This window comes from Salminus brasiliensis, chromosome 2, assembly GCF_030463535.1.
Source record: "Salminus brasiliensis chromosome 2, fSalBra1.hap2, whole genome shotgun sequence".
NCBI lineage: Eukaryota > Metazoa > Chordata > Actinopteri > Characiformes > Bryconidae > Salminus > Salminus brasiliensis.
In genome coordinates, this window is record NC_132879.1 from 10,790,466 (window position 1) to 10,811,345 (window position 20,880).

A 20,880-nucleotide genomic window follows, 5' to 3' on the forward strand; every position below is an offset into this window, starting at 1 on the left:
CAGCATTATAGGTGATATCAGTTATTATGGCTATTCAGTGGAACATGGTCTTCAGCATTGGTCCTTGCTTCTGTGTGTCCCGAGGTGAGCTGTAGTGTGCAAGCATGCCAGAGCGGATGCCAAGTGAGATTAGGGGGAGATCCAAAAAAAAAAAGCCCTTAATGGGACACTGGAGAAAGCTCCTTCACAAAGAGCAAAGTGTGCAGGGCTGCCGCCGCCAAGACCATGAAAGCTGCTTTGTCTTTGTCACTCCATTATTCGGAGGAGAGAAGACACTGGCGAGTTGACAGACAGACGCACAGGGCTCAGAGAAGGGCTGGAAGCCAGACGGTTGTCCAAGAGCAGTGGTTTGAAACCCTCGTCCAGGAGGACCCATGTTGTGCTGTGTGTTCTGCACTAACACACCTGATCCAATGACTCAGCTAATGACCACCTGATAACTAGGGTATATATTCAGTATTGGGATGTAAGTATTGGGACCAGATGTTCAGCACATACGGATTATGTATTACATTTTAAAGAGAATTATAAAAAATGCTTAAAAAGGACACAGACAGCATCTGTCCAAATGAAAACTATCCAAGATGTTTCCAAATTTTGATCCAACCTGCAGCCGCTGTGGAAAAGCACCAGCATTGTTGGCTCATATGTTTTGGAATTGCCCTCACATTACGAGTTATTGGTCTAAAGATTTTCCCAATCAGAAATGTTGCCCCAAACCCAGCCTTAGCTTTGTTAGGTATTAAGACCACTTATCCATTACTGCCAAATAATCAACATAATGTCCTCACATTTGTTACTTTGCTCGCATAGAGACTGATTTTACTGAACTGGAAACAAACCAAACCTTTAGTAGAGATTATAAAACACTTCATTTGCTGAGCAGAAAGGCCAGTAAAGTCTATATACTATATGGCAACCTTTTTAGAAACGATTTCAACAACTCTCATTTGTCATAAAGTGAACTGAGTCTATAGCATATAATGATTTGAAGACATAGACATGGTACAAAGTCGGATAATGACCCTGACAACTGCTTTTTTTTGTAACGTTTGTGGAGCAAAAACCCAATAAAAAGAGTTTAGAAATATTTAAATAGCACATGAAAAAAAACGCAAAATGATCTCCCAATGACAAGGCCAACACTTTCACAGTTGCAACACTCAGGAGCTCATTAAATGCTTATTTGTCAAGTACTATTTAGGTATTTTTCAATTATTTTCTTTAAAAGTGTCTCCATAAACCACCTTTTCAAAATGTAACATGGTATGTGGTATACATATACTGCATTTCTGGAGTCTAATTAATATAACATAAAAAGTACATTTACTTTTGCTCAAATAGAAATACATTTTACACAAGAAATCTTTAACCAACCGTGTGTCTACATTTACTACATTTACTCAATTTCAGATTTCAGATTAGAACACTGTTCTAAATTGATGCTAAATGTGCAACAGTCTGTACGCCGCTGTTGTCTTGGTTCAAATAAGCCAGAAATTCTAACACTGAACTTCTTTCTAAAAGCTGTTCAGCTTCGGCCTTATAAAGGCAGCCTAATACTGCTAAAGGCTGATCATGTCAATGTTTATGTTTTTTTTTGACCTCACAAAACTTCAGGGTTCCGAAAGCGTTGTTCTGGCAGTTGAACAACCCTTTCTGAAGTGTGTGGACTGAGGAGGGAACGGTCTACACAGCGCTGTTGTCTTGGCTTAAATAAGCCAGGAATTTCAGCAATGAGAAGAAATTCTTCACATTTAAACACCATGCTGGATAGGATAAGTATGAACAACACTTAAAGGGCCCTTATCCCATGTTTTAGTGTATTTTGTTTATAAAAGAGCTCAGTTCTGGTTGGCTGTCCTGTACTGTGCCCAAAAAAAAAAGCAGTCAGGCCACAACACTCTTTATAACGTCATACTAATACTGCTGTGGGCCGAACATGCAGACATGTGAATAAATCAATCAAACAAAATGTTTTTTTTTAAATGTAATTTTTTAAAAACAAGAATTCAGAAGGTGCTGTATCGGCAGCTTAGTAGTTGTTTCTATATACAGTCATATCGCGCTTCAAGGACAGCTCGGCACGACCCGCCATCCCTTAAAATCCACGGAAGACAAGCGTCCAGGCTTTCTTCTGTACTAGCACCGAAGTGGTGGAACGAACTTCCCCTGGGAGTCCGAACAGCAGAGTCGCTCGCTGTTTTCAAACCCAGACTGAAGACCCTCCTCTTCAGAGAATACTTGGGCGAATAGTACAGTGGTCACCTTACTGACTTGTGTTTAGTAGTGTCTAAACTTAGAGGTATCTTTGAATTATTAGTCTATTCAAACTAGCTGAGGTTTTTCTTGGGTAAATAGCAAAGTACTTTTGTAAGTCACTCCGGATAAGAGCGTCTGCTAAATGCCTTAAATGTAAATGTAAATGTCATATGAAAAAAAATAGGACACCCCAATAAAACCGTTTTCTTTTTTAACATATTTAAACATATGGACATAACTTTGCAGTTTTCTGTGAGGGAAAACATTAGAACATCCCCACATTTATTGCTACTTCAAATGTCTAAAATTAGAATCAGCTGCAGATGATTAGAGCATGGTCAGAGAGGCTTATGTAAACCACAGACAGTTAGACTGGGTTGTTCTTGATTGCTGAAGTGAGTGGAATCATAATGCCAAGATCCAAAGAGCTCTCTGAGGCCTTCAGAAAGCAGGCTGTAGACGCAGATGAGTCTGAAAGGGGGTTAAAAAAATCTTAGGGTTCCACCACTTCAGTGCCAGACAGGACAGAACAGTGCGTTTTAGATACTTATTAAGACAAAGGAAGGTAAATGTGGTTTTCCATTATACAAACCCGTTATAGTACATGTACAGAACAAGCTTGTTCAATGCTATGGTGTTGGTCTTACAAACAGTGTATATCAGTTAGTTGAGGAAAGGTGTTTGCCTTTCCCAGCTTATCTGATAGTCTCTTTAACAAGCAGGAGTTGGGCCCTGAAATACAAAATCTAAGAATGACAACTGTTTTAAGGCCAGTTCATTGATTTAACAGTGTACGAGGGCCATAATTGCTACTGTAGAGGCTTTATTATTTACCATATGACCTTCCAGTCTCCAATGTCACCCCTGATCCCCTGTGTGGTCCACGTTTCACTCTGCCTAAACCTCTTTATCTGGGAAAGATTGTGTGGTGGAGTGAACGTGGCGGCTGCTGTGCACAGAGCCCTATACCCCCCCCCCCCCCCCCACACACACACACACACAAAGATAGATAGAGTACATTTACCATAGGCCTTAATCTTAATTCATGTACACCACGTGAAACACTCCCTCCCTTTTTTCTCCCCTTATGTCCAGAGTAAAGAAGGAATGACTCCAAGATTCAGCTCAGAAACCTAAAAGCATGAGCACTGTGTGAGAGGGTAAGTGAGTCGACTGATTCTTTTCCCCAATATCAAATAATGTTCAATATTTATATCCATATAATGAATGCAGAATTCAGTTATACAGTAAGATGAGCATCAAGGATGCTTGTGTAATGCCACTTTTCAGACTGATTCTGGCTTGGTGCACTTACTGCCATCAGCAATGTCATATCGCAGAGTTACGATAAAGCGATCTGCTGCAGTCAGGACTTTTGAAAGGGCTTAAGAATGACCCATCACGTCTTTTCCATCTCAGACACACATACTGGAGCTGAGGATCAGGCACAGGTAAGCACCAACTTCGCACAGATTACTCAGGTGACCATTAAGGACCATTTTGGACATCAAACAAATCTTGTAGGTGAAGAGATGAAGGATATATAAGGCGTGGACTTTTATTCATCTTTAATAATTGAATTATTAATGATTCATTGTAATTATCACAGTAATAAATGTTTAAACTACATTTATTACAGTGATGATACGTTTCTAGAGAGGGGTTAAAAAGAGGTAATTATCATATAGTAGTAAAACCGTTTGAATGCTTAAATGCTTACAAATCCCTCTTTCTCCTGAGACAGTCATCAATTATAAACTTTATTGGACACAGTTCGATCTTAGGCACATGCTATACTTTTGAGAGGATGGTTATGTTACTTTGAAGAATTTTGGATGCAGGTCTATATAGTACCAAAAAAGGTTCTCATTTTTTCATGTTAAATAGAAGACTTTTTAAAAGGTAAGACTTTTTGTCAAAGATATTTTACAAAACCATCTACAAGAGGTTTTTCATCATGAAGATCATGAGATCCTTTAACCAGGCAAACAATCACCTATGCATAAAAAGGGTTCTTTAAATTGTCATTGTTTTATGTAGAAATATTGCCTTTACTTAAGAGAACCCTTGAAAAAAAACTTTTAATAGTATGCGTAGGTTTAAAAATGTGTTTTTGTTTTGTATTGTACGTTATATATGCATTATATTTATATACTGTATAGTCGTTTTTATGGGGGGGGTCTAAAATTTAGACAGGGTCAGATGTACACATACAGGGTTAAGCTTCTGGCAGAATTCTGGTTGGATATGTGACCACTGTTTTTGGCAGAATTGGTGGAGTTCAGTTAAATTTGTTGGTATTCTGGGACAGATCAAACATATTTTCATCATTTTCAAATTTTTCAGTACAGTTTGAGGTCAGGACATGAAGGCTTAATGTTAAATGCCTTCTTTATCAATTACACAGCCACCATGTGTGTTTGAAGTCCTTGTCTTGTTGGAACAATTGTGTCCAAAAGTTTTAACCACCTAGTTGATTGTTTGAGGTTATACAGAATCATTCTGACAGTCCTCCTTCTTCATTATACCATCCACTTTGTGTATGTACCAGTTTAGAAACAGACCTACAAGCATGTTGCTACCACCACCATGCTTAGCAGTTCAGTACAGTGTTTCTGGGGTTACATATGTCTTATATATTTTCCCCTATATAATGTCTAAAATAACTTTACCTCTCAAAACAGCATTTTCTCTTTTGACCATAAAACTGTCCTCCAGAAAGCTTTTTCTTTGACCATGTGGTTCAGCTGCTAACTGTAGTGGGTGACGTTAAACTCACTGACTATTTGAGCCAATTTCCAGTTTTCTGGGTGACAGTTCTATATCTATAATCTATCTATATCTATATCTATCAGATCTGCACTGAGCTCATTGCACTTTCCTGTTGTACTGTGTGTTGGTCAGTTTAATGAATACTGTCAAACAAACCTTTGTGTGCGGGCACAGAGAAACTACTAGCTGTAGTCAATCATGATCACTAGCAGGAAGTTAGGAGGCCTTGGCCTGGGCAAGTTAAAAGACATGTTGGAACTCTCAGCACAACTTAATTAATAATCTAAGAGGTTGTATGTATAGTTTTGACCCTATATATCTATATATTTGACCCTATGTTGGTTTTAGGAAAAAAAAACCAAACTGAAAACTTACACCAAATTCTTATTTGTATGTTGTAACTTATTCTGCCCTAGAAAAAGAGCAGTTATCATTGAAAACCTCTCCACAATGTCCATGATGAGTGTATCTGAACTTCTGACCGCAACTGGATCACAACATTTTGGTGCTAAAATAAATTAAAGTGTATATATAGCATCAAATAAGATTGATGTCTCATTGGGTGAGGGGGTGGATTTTTTTTTTAAGTATTTTATCATTTTTAACCATAAGGTTTCATTAACGTCCACAATTCTTTAAAATTCTTCAGATCAGACAGACAACCTCGGAGAGGTTGAAATTCCACATATGGCCAATAATGGGTTAATAATTAATAAACTAATTTGAGACTTTAAAGCTAAAGTCACACACACACACACATATATATTAAAAATGAGTTAATAAGTCAGCAGTCCTCCCTGCCTCCCTCACTCTGGTCCCCTCTCTGGCAGGGCAGCTGACAATGTGTGGACAGACGTTTTGCTCGTTCCTGCGAGGGCTTTCCCGCAGGAAGCCTCTGGAGCCCGAGGGTGAGGTGTCCACCTTCCACCGCTGTCTGACCACAGTGGACCTGGTGGCTCTGGGCGTGGGCAGCACGCTTGGCGCTGGTGTTTACGTGCTGTCCGGTGAGGTGGCCCGATCTCTGTCCGGCCCTAGCATCATCATCTCCTTCCTTATCGCTGCACTGGCCTCTATCTTCGCTGGTCTGTGCTACGCCGAGTTTGGATCCAGGGTGCCCAAGACCGGCTCTGCGTATCTCTACAGCTATGTCACTGTGGGAGAGGTGTGGGCCTTCATCACCGGGTGGAACCTGCTGCTCTCCTATGTCATAGGTGGGGACAAAATAGTTCCTTCAGAAGTGTGTTAGTGCTCCAACGGATTTCAACCTAACCTCTATCTGTGGTGGTTAGAGGGCTGTGTAATTGATCACAGGGTTGTGGGTTCGATACTTGCATTTGCTAAGCTGCCACTGTTATTCCCTTGAGCAAGGCCCTTAACCCATCGGCTTCTATTATCAGTGTGTTTTACTGTGTAACTGCTTAACAACTGAAGCAACATTGTGTAGCAACCTAACCTTAAAATAACAACCATGTTGATGCTCATATTTCATATTTCATCATATTTTCATATTTTTATAAAATCCTGTAATAGTACTCTATCGCCTCAGTCCATATGCTTCTTTCTCTTCGGAGGTTGCTTGTCAACAAATGCATGTGTACAGCTGTCTATGAGGGGGCACTCAAAATGTAACAGCAATGGTATAAAAGTGAATTACACTCCCCAACTGTAGGGGGAGCCCAGGAGCAAAAAATACAAATTCTCACATAATGCTGCTTTAAAAAAGTGGAGGCCACTGTATGCTTCTAAAATTAGTACTAAATAAAAAATAATCAAATAAAAAAACAATAAAATAAGAATTTGCTCAGGCATACAATTACAACATACATACTATACTACAATATACATATATTTTATTGTCTTAAAAGTGACTTAGCTTATATCATGGAAAAGTCCTTGTATGGAGCCTGAGCTGCGAAAACAACCCGTTTTAAGTTTATTATGTTTATGATGTTACTAAAACACATTTGCCACATTTCAGGTCAGTATATGCATCTAATCAACCTGCAGAGATTTAGCTTTGCCTATTTGTGCTTAACCCACTAAGGACTGTCATAACACACTAAGGCTTATTATTGAGTAACTACAGGGACTGGTGGGACTATTCTTTATAATAGAACTTCTGCAATATCTTTTGTACCTCTGAGGTCTTCCAACAAGTTTGTGCAATATTATGTATAAAAAAAAGCCCTAATTCATTTTGCATGCGCTTGTCCTGGTTTGATACTGTACTTGTCGGACTGATCTATAGGAATAACCTTTGATCGAATTAGCTGCTCTGCATCGTGTCTAATTAAAAAAATAGGCAGAGTAACCTCTTAACAGGCCTATGACCTTAGACCACCGGTGGGCCAAAAGTGTTATTACAAAAGTTCTATTAGCAAAGAATAACCCCACCAGTTTGTACAGAAGGCCCTGTAGTTACTGAATAATAAGCCTTAGTGTGTAATGAGCCTTTCTGCATTAAAGGGTTAAGTGCAAATAGGCGGGGCTATTTTTTTTTCCATGATATGATCCCTTATATAATGTCAAATCAAATCTATAGCTCAGTTTACTCTATGTCTTTCTCCTGCTGTAGGCACCTCCAGCGTGGCCCGAGCGTGGAGCGGCACCTTTGATGACCTCATTGGCAATATAATGGCTAATTACTTCAGCAAACACGCAGCTATGGGGCTGCCTGGCCTGGCTCCTTACCCAGACTTCTTTGCAGCTGGTCTTATCATGCTTCTGGCTGGTATGGTATCAGATTTACCTTTACATAGTTCTGATTTACCTGTTCCACTGTAACTTTAAAGGGTCCATATTCTACCTTTTGCCCTCTTAGTTCTTCCTATAACATTTGTGTGAGTTTATGCTTTAAAAAGGGTCATCGTTTATTTCTATATGCCAGTCAGCTTCCCTTGATCTTTAGGATGGGATTTAAAATGGAATTATGAAATAACTAAAGTTGGGGAGAAGGACCATGCCCAAGCTCTTCCTCTCCGTTATTACACACCCCTATAAACACTCCCCTTCCCTGAGCTTCTCGTGATGAAAATTCACACCCCACCACCACCCCAGCTCCTCCTTCACTTCCAATTCATGCTTGGTCTTTGCTCAGTAAGAGGGGGTCTGGCTTCACGTTTCATCAGCTGAAGCTGCCCAGAACTTCATCCCAAGTTTTTTTGGTTCCCCTCTCTCGCAAACAGGCTGTTTTGTGACTGTGCCTTTAAGGCTGATACATTTACATATTTCTTATGATATTAATATTACCATTTTTATTTAGACATGGAAGCCACAGTCACAACAAAATGTGACGGGGTGGTATATTTCACTCTAAGATTATTCATGTGATTATTCAAGTTTCTGTCCTATCACACGTGTCAATCAACTGTTATATTCTTCAAATACAAAATATTATTTTCTTTGCATTAATAGTGTAAAAAGTTTAATTAAATAAAATCTGATCTAAAGCAATTAAATCACATGTGCTTTAGGCCTGCTTGCTTTTGGTGTGAAAGAGTCAACGACAGTCAACAAGGTTTTCACCAGCGTCAACATACTGGTGCTGCTGTTCGTCATCATCGCCGGCTTCATCAAGGGGAAACTGGCAAACTGGCACATCACAGAGGAAACCTTGCTGAATGTAACAGCAGAACTCGAGTAAGTCCATGGTCCCAATCTAATCCAATGTAATTCAGGGCCTCTTACCCCCTAGTTCCACTGCCAGGTCAGCTTTGTGTGCTCTCCCATTCCTAACCCTCAACTAATCATCAGTCCGTAATGAGTGGAAACAGATAAACAGCCAAGTATTAAACTATTAAAGGAGTGCTTAAAGGGACATTCCAGCAACATTTCAGACTTTGCTGCGTAATTCAGTGTTTGAGACATAAACAGTCAATCAGAGTGGGATTTGGTGTAAAATGGTTTACTGTAGAGACTCATCAACTCTGAATTCTTTACAACGGTGATGAATGGAACCAGGGATCATCATGACTTCAACACAGATATAGCCATTTTATTTACTATCCAAACCCAGCAGTGAAGCTATCACCACTGTTATGTAACGTTAATGTAAAAAACAAAAAGATTTACCACCATGCATGTACCTCTCTGCTGTGGATATATATTTAAAATATACTTAATAGGCCAAACCATCATAGACAGTGTCTCAGGCATCAGGCAGTGTTCAAATGTGCTTTCATCTTATGAAAGAGATCTATTTTGGCGGGCTCCATCACAATGTAGACCTGCCTGCTAGGAATTAAGTGATTGACAGCCTAGGCTGGAATAGACTGTCTGCATTAACAAATGAGTAAGTGAGTCTGGCTCTGCTCTGCCTGGTCTCTACTGATTGTAAATTTGACAACATGGCGGACAATTTTTTTTCAAACATAATTTCTATAGAATGGAAGGGAATGGAATCATGGCACCCATGTTTTCCAGAGTCAAAACTAGACAGGATAACCATTTTTAACATTTGTGTTGGACACAGATGGAATTTGGCCTCCGCCTTTAACCCATTGTATACACATTAGTGAGCAGAAAGTGACAGTGAGCAGCCATCGCTGAGGTGCCCAGGGAGCAGAGAAGTTTAAGGCCCTTGCCCAAGGCCATCAGTGGCAGCTTGCCCAGCCCGGGAACTGAAGACACAACCCTTTCATCAATAGCCCGAGGGTCTAACTGCAGAGCCAACACTGCCCAACCGCTGAGCCACCACTGCCTGAGAGTTATTGGTTGGAGATATAACAATACGCAATAGTCCACTTAGAGTGAATTGCCCCCTTGTTTCGCACCAAACCACTCTGAATGATTATGTTTACATCTTAACCATTTAATTATGTAGAAATTTCGTTAAAAGTTAAAATTTCCCTCTATATAAAGTTTGGTCTGAAGTCTGTTTCTGAAGTTTTGCTCTGATCTACAAGGCTAATAACAAGTAGTAATAAGTAGTAATAAGTAATAAGGCAAGTAATTAATAAAAACTTTGTAAATTTATTAAGCTTGCACCAGTTAGGCCTGTGCCGACTAAATGCTTGCATTCATTAATCATGGATTGAAGTAGATTGCATTGCTGATAGTTAAACTTCAGACACTAAACCATTGATCTGGGATTAATTATATTTGAAATGAGGGAATAATTGTTCACATTTATTTCTTTTTTGCCAAACGTTTCCTTTAAATATGTGCCAACTAACAGAACAGAGGTCTGGTGTTGCTTTTGTGTCTCTGGGGCACAAACTGTACTGCATATACTACAAATAAAGACTAAATGCTGTATGAGAGTCTCCACAATGGTCTTTTTTCAGAAACCTGACATCCACACTGAATGTGACCTCAGAGTTTGGGGTTGGCGGGTTCTTCCCATATGGGTTTGAGGGCACGCTGGCCGGAGCAGCAACATGTTTCTATGCATTTGTGGGATTTGACTGCATTGCAACTACAGGTAACTCAGCTAGACATGTTTGTTATCTTGGACACTTAACTTGGAAATGCTGTCACAGTGAATTAAGTTGCAGCTTCACCAGAGATCATTTAGAAATGAGCTTAGCTGGCATGAACTGAACTGAACTCAGATTTGAAATATGCTTCTGTAGGAGAGGAGGTGAAGAACCCTCAGAAGTCCATCCCGCTGGGGATCGTCATCGCTCTGCTTGTCTGTTTCCTGGCTTATTTCGGTGTGTCGGCTGCTCTCACACTGATGATGCCGTACTACCTGCTCAACATCCACAGCCCACTGCCTGTTGCATTCTCCTACATAGGCTGGGCTGCAGCCAAGTACGTGGTGGCTGTGGGGTCCCTGTGTGCTCTTTCTACCAGGTATTTAAATACTATTTAAATTGTTATGTTGCTAGTACCTAGTTTCCTGAAGCTGCTCTAACTGTTGGGGAATTTATTATCACACAAGACAGGGGAATATTGAATCCAAGTGCACGTTTTATGAGATACAGGGTAAATGAACCCAATGCAGACAAAAGTCATGAAGGAAAATACAAAATTTTAAAAAACAGAGGGACAAAGAGTTCACAGATGATGAGGCCAGCAAACACTAAGACAGTAACAACTGAAGGGTGACATTATTTTGGTATTCAAAAACAGGGCACTAGGGACACAGAGGCAAACGTATGTCATGTTTAGAATGTTGTGGTTGGGGGGCTTCAAGTAAGCCTAAGTTGTAGAACCGCAGCAGTGTGTACGTATGAGGGTAGTAAGGAGTCAAATATCTCTAAAGTTATGAGCACTGATATAATACATATTAATACATTTATTTATTTACAAAAACTAATACATAGCCTTAATAACCTGTATGGACAAATCATCTCTCTTTTGTTTGCCCAAGTAAAATAATAAAAAATCATAGTTTTGACTTTTACCACCCAGTTACATGATGTTTTTATTTTAATGCCAATGTCAAAAGTAAAAAAAAATGATTTATGATGATTGGCATTTGCATTCAGATCATTTTAGTCGTGGTTAGTGGTTTGCATTTTGCCCAATGGTCGATGCAGATGAAGGTACATGTAGACCAATAATGGAGGTGAGAAGGCGGGACTCAAACAGATGCTGTTTAAAGCTGTAAAAATCTGCACACAGAATGATCCCATATAAGTCACATCCCAAAAATTAGGATATGTCTGGTCACTCTTAACAATGCAGAGAGTTTGGCAAAAACAGCTGAAGCCTCAGGTCTAAATTCCTGTAAAGTAGATTTTCTACCAACCTATTCCTTTAAATCTGATCTTTTGGAAGTTGTATTTAGGACAACATAATTTACTTGAAATATAATGATCTGATTTCTTTACAGTCTCCTGGGCTCCATGTTCCCAATGCCTCGAGTAATGTTTGCCATGGCCAGAGACGGCCTCCTCTTTAAAGCACTGTGTAAGGTCAGCTCCAGGAAGAGTCCGGTGGTGGCCACTCTCTCGTCCGGCACTGTGGCAGGTAAAGGAAGAGAGGGGAAGCTTGTATAGGTGTGCACAAGATGGCATTTCTCAAAAGCACAATGTGAAAGACATCAAACACATACCACACTCATCCTCCCCCAAATACTGTATACACAGAATATATAGAAGTATATATATATATACGATACTTGAGTCATGCTGCACATGTAGAAAAATGCAGAATTAGCAGTCTTACCCAATGACTCTTATAAGAGTATGTGTTTTATTACCATTAGTGTGTGATTTTGCCTCAGTCATCATCATTTATCATTCAGCAACCTCATTCCCAGGCTCTGCTGCGTCCACTCTAAATAATGACTGACTCTGTGTGACCAAGATGCCATTCTCACTATCTGATGAATGAGCTTCAGAGAACACTTCTGTACACAAAACAAAAGACCTACAAAGAGGAAAAGAAAGAAAATCATAAACTTTTCTTTATCCGCAGCAATAATGGCGCTTTTATTCGACCTGAAGGCGCTGGTTGACATGATGTCTATTGGAACGCTCTTCGCCTACACTCTGGTGGCCATTTGTATTCTCATACTCAGGTTGGTGACCCAGCTCCACACACATTACTCTAACCCAAATGAAAGAGTGGTAATGTTCTCCAGAGAATTCAGACAGCGTGAAATTTGTCCCCCTATTTGTCCCCCTGTAGGTATCAGGAGCTGGAGTCTGCAGAAAATGATGTGCACGTCACACAAAGCTCCATGTTTGGATTTTTAAAACCTCCCTCTTACCCGACCAAAGAAACTTCAAACACTGTCACTGGGTGTACCGCATTTATCGGTATGGAGAACAGGCCATTACACATATTTACTTCTGATGCACTTATGATCAGTATCAGTATTAGTAAACTGTATAATTAGTAAAGATGTATCGTTACATCTGAATGGTTGAAGGATCTTTTGTAGTTTGTGCACAGAAATTCCTTTTCTTAAAATCATAATTCACTCATTGCAACAATGCATCATACAGACAGACAAACAGACAGAAAGATAGAAAGATAAATAACACAAATAGCAAAATATTTGAATAAACTCAAATATAGTTTTTTTATAAAGTAAAGTATTTATAAAGTTATAAAAGATCATTACGATCAACAGAACAATATTTCTAATAATATTTGATATGCTAATATTTGTCAAATTTCTTTTATTATAAATATTTATTATAAATATTATATTAAATATTATATTATCTTATATTATAAATATTATTATTTTACTAAAATATCAGTTTGTTCAAAAATAAGTAAACTTGCTGTAAACTTTGCAGTGAAGTTTATTATTACTGTTTACAGTGTACAGTGCATTTCAGAAAAAAATGTCTACAGCTTCACTATATGTGCATCTCAGTATATTTGCATTCTGCTATTCTGCAGGCAAAACCCCACCAAAGCCCACCTTCATGGTGAAGACACACAAAATACACATACATTACTCTACACTACCGCAAGCCACATAACCATGACTTTGAAAACAGTTGGAAACTAAACTCTAAAAAAATTAGAATTATAACTGATATTGATTTTTACTTATATACAGTATATTTATAAAGCAATTATAAAGTAACAATTAAAATGTTTTTATATTGTATATTTATATGTTTTAAAATATTTATATACATTTTCCCATTTAGTTCCATTTCTTTTCTGAAAACTTTAGTCAAATCATTTTTGACTAACGTTTTCAGAAAAGAAATGGAATATCAAAAATTATTTATCAAAAATAAATAAACTTTGCAGTAAAGTGTATTATTACTGTTTACAGTGCATTTCTGGAAAAGTCTAATCAAATCAAATCTAATTTATTTCTATAGCGCTTTTTACTCGTTGTCACAAAGCAGCTTTACACAATCAGTAATTAGTAAAAAGACAAGAAATCAACAACATAAAAACACTTCAGCTACAGCCTCACAATAGCATCTCAGCTCAAAAAATAAAAGTTGGGTTGAGGTTGGTATGAGGTTTCCAAAAGTGATCATAAATCCTGAGAATTATATAATTGATCTCTCTAAAATAGCCAATATTACCTAATACTAAAGTACATTGACACAGCTAGACCCTGTAGCTGCCTTCGCTTGTTAGCATAGTTGTATTAATGTTCTGGGCCAGGTATAGGCCCATTTTCTGTTTTAGCATATTAGCACATCTGTGTTACTGTTGCAGTTTGGGCTGTCTAGGCTGGTTGAGTATATTAGCATCATTGTTTTATTATTGTGTAAAGAATAGCTGTTTTATTGCTGCACATTAGAATATGTGTTATAGGTGGTTTGACTCAAAAAAAAAAAAAGCCCTTTAGCTCTTTTAGCATATTATCATGGTTGCATTAATGTTGTAATTTGAGCCAACTAGGCCCTGGAGCTCTTTTAGTATATTAGCATAGTTATGTCATTGTTGTTTTTTGGGCCAACTAGGCCCTTTAGCTGAATTAGCAAGTTAGAACGGTTGTGTTATTTTTGTTTTCTTCTCTCTCTCTCTCTCTCTCTCTCTCTCTCTCTCTCTCACACACACATACTCTCGCTCTTACTCTTTATGGGATCTCTGCAGTCTTCATGGTATTGATCCTGACAGTACTGTTGACTAAGGCCATCAGGAATCTGCTGCTGCTGGAGGTTTGGAGCCTGGTGTGTGTGTCTGTAATCCTCTTACTAATAGTGGTCAGCATTCTGCTCATCTGGAGGCAGCCACAGAACCCCACCAAAGCTTCCTTCATGGTAAAAGCACACAGAATACACATACCTTACTCTGCACTACCGCATGCCACATAACCTCGAACAGGGTGTCCACAGAACAAGTTTAGGTTCAAGAGGCCTTTCTGTGGTTGCAACCATCTACAAGTACACAGTGAAGTGAAATAGTGTTTCTTCGGGACCATTGTGCAGCAAAGAACAACATCAAACATCAAATTCAAAAGACTACCGGAAGTGCAATGTACAAACATCTGTGCAGACATAGAGCAAAGGGACAGTACATCAAAGGTTTGTGTGAGTGTGTCTGAGTGTTTTGGGGGTCAGTTCAGATTCTGTGGGTTAAGGAGTCTGATGCCCTGGTGGAGAAGGCTGTTGCGGAGTCTGGTAGGGATGGCTTGGCTCTAGTACCTTTGCCAGGCAACATCACTGAAAAGAGTATATGGCATGAGTCGTCCATGTTGCTGGTGGTTTTGCAGATGAAGTGTGTGGTGAAAATCCATGATGCCCATGGTGGAGGGGGCAGAGACCTTGATGATCTTCCCAACTCTATTTACTATATGCTGTAGGCTCGTATGGCCAGAGCAGTGATGCAGCTGCTCAGTATACTCTCTACAGTCACTTTGTCAAACATGGTGATGATGGGAGGGGAAGCAATGACATTGCTGGGCTCACCTGGCTATGGAGCTATTGTTGAGGGACAATGTGAACACCAAGGAACAAGGTGCTACTGATTATCTCTACAGCAGGGCCAGTGATGTTCAGTGGTGGGTGCTCACTTTGTGCTCCTCTGAAGTCAACAACCATATCTTTAGTTTTGTCCACATTAAGGGACTCGTTGTTGGTTCTGCACCAGTCTGTACTTTGATTTGTTGCTCCTGCTGATAGGACCCACCACAGTCACATCAACAGCAAACTTGATGATGTGATTTGAGCTGTAGCTACGTTGCCGTACAGTCATGAGTCAGCAGAGTGAACAGCAGGGGACTGAGCACACAGCCCTGGGGGACACCACTGCTCAGCATGATGGTGCTGGAGATGCTGATCCTAACTGACTGAGGTCTCCCAGTTGCAGAGGGAGGTGTACAAGCCCAGCAGTCTAAGCTTTCCTAATAGATGCTGAGGGATGGTGGTACAGGGAGCTTCACTGTCTCTCCTGCCGCTTGCTGTTAGGACAGGTGTTAAGTCAAAGTCAGGTGTTAAGTCAAATCTTGACTTTTATGGCTTCTCGTCATTCTTGCTAGGTTACCAGAAAAAAAAGGCTGACAGATTTTTACTGAGCAGTTAACATGAGATATTGGAACTGATACACAGAAATAAAGGTACATACATAGGGTTTTATAGCAATGCCATAAAATAATTCATAATTAAAGGTTTCAACGTTTAAAAACATTGTGTGTCTCTCAGCCAATAACTGTGGGATATTTAGTAGAGTAAAGAATAATGCTACATGCTACAACAACACAGGAAATCTTGCACATTAAAAAGGCATTACATGAAAACCCCACTATTACTAAACCTTAACACTATTATATAACAACACCAGCTACCTAGACTGTAGCCTAACACTGCCAATGCTTTCTAACTACCACATTTGACACATTTGAAGATTTTGCTGAGGAAGTGGACTAGGGGCCAGAAAGTTGCTGGTTCAATCCCCTGGACTGGCAGGAACTTCTCACCCTGCAGTGTCCACGTCTGAGGTGCCCTTGTGTAAGGCACCTAATTCCCAGTTGCTTCCTATGTGCTAGTTCTAATTCTAGTCCTACACCTCATAATTCAGATGGTCCAGTGGCTTTCATTTTACCTGCTTAGATCTCAGGAGCCTTATTGAAGCCTGACAACGAGTATATCAAGTCCTCAGTGCTTTACTGTATAGTCTACGTATATATAGCTTGAACTAATATTATATGTTGTGTAGGTGCCTTTCCTGCCTTTACTCCCTGTGGTGAGTGTGTTTATCAACATTTATCTGATGGTTCAGCTGGGAGGGGACACGTGGATCCGCTATGCCGTCTGGATGGCTGTGGGTAAGTGCTGAAGTAAACAAGGAGAAAAAGGAGAGGCCCAATTCTGGTTCTGAAAATCTACCTCTCTGCAGAGTTGATCTCCAACCCTAATCTAGACCAACTGATCCTGGTGGTGAAGACCTTCAAGGTTTCAACTGAATATTGGATCCAGGTGTGTTGGAGCTGAACTCTCCAGGGTGGAAGATCCCCAAAAGCAAGACTGAAATGTGTTTTAAATGATTACACTAATTTAATGTCTTAAAAATATTGTCAGTTGGTATGAGGTTTCCAAAAGTGATCATAAATCCTGAGAATTATATAATTGATCTCTCTAAAATAGCCAATATTACCTAATACTAAAGTACATTGACACAGCTAGACCCTGTAGCTGCCTTCGCTTGTTAGCATAGTTGTATTAATGTTCTGGGCCAGGTATAGGCCCATTTTCTGTTTTAGCATATTAGCACATCTGTGTTACTGTTGCAGTTTGGGCTGTCTAGGCTGGTTGAGTATATTAGCATTAAAAATATTGTCAGTGTCACACAAAATCCTTGTATCTCCATTGTGGCCAGTTTTATCTTTTTGAAAATCTGGTAGTTTACATTGTGTCAAATTAACGTAATGAATGGACCAATAGAAATTATCCAAATGACTTTGAACTGACTTTTTACATTGACTTCCATTGAAAGTTAAGAAGTTTTCTTTTCTTCTCCTGTAATGTTGCTATTTTGGATATGCAAGATTTTTGATAATGACAATTTTAGTCCATATTTATAGATAACAGTGAGTCATACAGTGCCAAAACCCACAAAAGCAAGTCTGTTAGGGTTACTGAACACGTCAATGTGGTATGAGGCTAACTGGTGGGGTACAGCTTCTACAGATATAGTGTTGAGATGCAGAAAACTATGGCAAGTTAGCCTAAAATTCCACCAGTAATTCAAGCCGTGACCCAATTTTCAAGACCTCTGAAATGCATTTTTACAAGCAGAAATTCTTCTTTTAGATATAAATTATGAAATGTGTTAATAGTAGTAATAGTGATAATCAATAAATCAATAAATGTAGTAATAATATCCAACTCTATAAAGAAATTCAGACAAATCCTTTCTGTAATTCTGACTAGTCATGTGTTACCATTGATATACATGGAATATCGTTCTCTCTTATCTTTCTAGAGATCTAATACTGCACATACACTATATGTCCTAATGTTTGTGGACACTCCTTCTAATGAATGCATTGATGGTTGGTGCTTCATCCAGTACTTTTGGGATGAGTTGGATAGTTGAGGATAAGGTGGGGTGGTGATTGTCCAACATCCTATCCACACTAATGCTTTTGTCAAAGAATACAATCAAATCCACAGAAATGCTCTAGAATGTAGCAGAAAGTCTTTCCTGGACAGTAGAGACAGTAACTCCAATACAAGCAGGATAAGTTATTTTTAATGCCCTTAAATTCAGGAGTAACAGTAAATGAGAAGGTGTCCCAATACTTTTGTCCATATAATGTACCTTAAGTTCATATTACATATCCATAATTCATCCCAAAATTAACATTTACACAGTATTCTTTTACGGATATGTGAACCTGGATTATTTACTAGTCAGAATTATAATGTAGATATATGGAACTACAATTTCTACTAGTAAATAAAAATAAAGATTTCTCTCCTAGAAATCTAGTAAAAATGTAAGAGGCGTGAAATGTTAATATGTTCATCAATATTTACATATGACCCATCAATTAAATTATGGATATCTCCTCAATATGTCTTCTGTAGATCTGATATCATAACTAGTGCAAAATTCATAGTTGATGTCTGAAATGAAAATTTCTACTGGGATTGGATTTGAGTTTTTACAAGTAAAAACTGAGTTACGGCTCATATTGCTACCTCAGAAGCGTCCCGTGTTAAACATCAGTATGTTTGCTAAGGAAGACAGTCCCTCGGCCTAAAAGTGTGCATGACTTTGCCCCTATCAGGACTCCTTATCTACTTTGGCTATGGTGTGCGAAACAGCGTGCAGAAACAGCGGTTGCTTGGAAACCTAGTCACCATCGAAACCACAGAGACAAAGCCTGAGAAAGACGCGACCAAAGGAGGGGACAGTGCCAGTCCGGACAGTTAGACTTCACGCACCAGCCAGCGTTTTGGCAATCAGCTAACTTTTTATAGCAATCAGTTCATGTTTCATTGTGACAATGACGATGATTTATGGATTTATGCTTGTATTTTTTTATACTCCGGTTTTGTAATGTTTCATATTATTTTATATCATAGACCTAATGTCTGAGGCTTAATGGACTGATTTATTAAACTGTTACGAATGAAAAGGGGCTTCAGGGGAGGGAGCTAAGATTTAGATAAGCTTTTTGAATGTGTGGTGTGTTTAATACATTATAATTGTTTATTAAAGAAAATATTAATTGAATCACTTCCTAACTTTTGTATTTATTTCGGCACAAAACTGTACCACAAGTGTGGTAGTGAATACTGTAAGCAAACCTAGTATGGAATACATAGTAGAATAGTGTTAATGGGGAATTTCACTGAATGATCTATGGATAATGTCTGCATAATGTAATAGTTAAAATATAAACAAAGGCAGTCCTGCTGGTTTATTGGTGAATAGAAGAGAAGATTCTGGTCTAAGACATATTTTGGTAAATGCAGTTATGGCAGTTCAGAGTCAGAATTGTTCACAGTGGAGGTGAATGGATGAGCTTAAGGCCTCCCAGTCCGGAGTTATGAAATCACTGCCTGATGCCAAAGTGTAGAGATTTTTGTCTAAAGCATATTTTTAAATCCATTTATAGCCCTTAAATATCTCAAAACTCAGCAGTCTAATGTGCTGCTGTGCTACTGCCCGGGGGTCGCGAGTTCAAATCCCGAGCCATGGCGCTTTGCCATCAGTGGCCGAACTCGAAGAGAGCACAATTGACTGTGTGCTATACAGTTGGGTGGATGGCACACTCTCCCATCATCACTCTTAAAGAGATATGGGCCAGCACAGGTGTCTGTTAGCTGCAGCGGTGGAGCAGGAGACCCGACACTTTCCTCCGAGTGTGTTGGCTACCCGGCAATGCATTTCAGGGGGAGTTTAAAAATAGGTGGTGTCTGGCTTTACATGTGCTAGAGGGAGTTAAGCACGGGTGGGTTGGAAGTACCAAATTGGGAGAAAAGGGGGAAAATTCAACAAACAAAATTAAAAACTGAAAAATAGATACAATTTTGACATATATTTTTCATACATGCTGGTCATTGTTAGTGCAAACTGTTTTTAGTACTCAAAGAAAATTATTTTTTAAATTAATTTATTTTATTTGACATCTCAAAGTCTGAATAAAGTACTGCAGACAAATAAAAGCTAAAAACATTTTTTTCCTTTAATAAATTATTTTAGGGTGCTATTATAAGATCTGTTGTAACTTGTTTACAGTTCGACTGACACTGCTTATTAATGCACACATTTGATGAATAATTAAAAATCGAATTAAATACAATAATAATTCACTGGTCCACCTGTGGGTCTAGGTTTCTGTTCCAACCTCCCTTAACACATTATAACTCACTGCACTGGCTCCATGCAGTTACTGAATAATAAGCCTTAGGTTGTGGAGGTATATGATGTAAAGGGTAAAATGAGCATAGAATAATCGTTCACATGCTTCAGTGATGAAAAAGCCCCACAGGCACTTTAACTCCTGCTCATTACCCCAAACTCACACAGGAACAATAGCTGTATTCATGAGGATTTACCTGTGCTGAAATAAATCACAGATAAGCAATTAAACCTCATGGGAAAGCTTGGCACAGGAAAATGGGCCATTCCACTGTATAGTACCTAATCCCTATGCTGCAGACATGAACCACAGTCACCTCTATATAGGTGGGCCATTAATCTACTAGCACACCCCCATTCCCGAGACATGGATTAAGTCTAGGCCTGGATTTAAGGGGAAGATGTAGCTAAACAGTTACTGCACAATACAATGAGGCCCTGACTAGTAGAAACACCTACCTCGTACTTCCACACACTGGCCACTTTATTAGAAACACTTATCCTTTCCTTTGTTTCCTCTCATTGGCCACTTTATTAGAAACATCTACCTTGTGTTTTCACTCACTGGTCACTTTATTAGAAACATTTAGCCTGTGCTTTGCTACCTCTCGCTGGCCACTTTATTAGAAACACCTACCTTGTGTCTTTACTCGT

The 20,880-nt window shown here is 39.1% G+C and overlaps 1 protein-coding gene across 1 annotated transcript; it reads left to right on the forward strand.

Annotated features, from left to right (window-relative positions):
• The first annotated feature begins 3,538 nt into the window (after window positions 1-3,538).
• Window positions 3,539-18,792, forward strand: LOC140549795 (cationic amino acid transporter 2-like). Its single transcript, XM_072673540.1, is given in 12 exon segments — window positions 3,539-3,713; window positions 5,865-6,245; window positions 7,610-7,765; window positions 8,508-8,673; window positions 10,320-10,456; window positions 10,608-10,830; window positions 11,816-11,952; window positions 12,403-12,505; window positions 12,616-12,746; window positions 14,509-14,675; window positions 16,570-16,678; window positions 18,647-18,792. Coding segments are annotated over 12 exon segments (2,031 nt in total).
• Window positions 18,793-20,880: the final 2,088 nt, after the last annotated feature.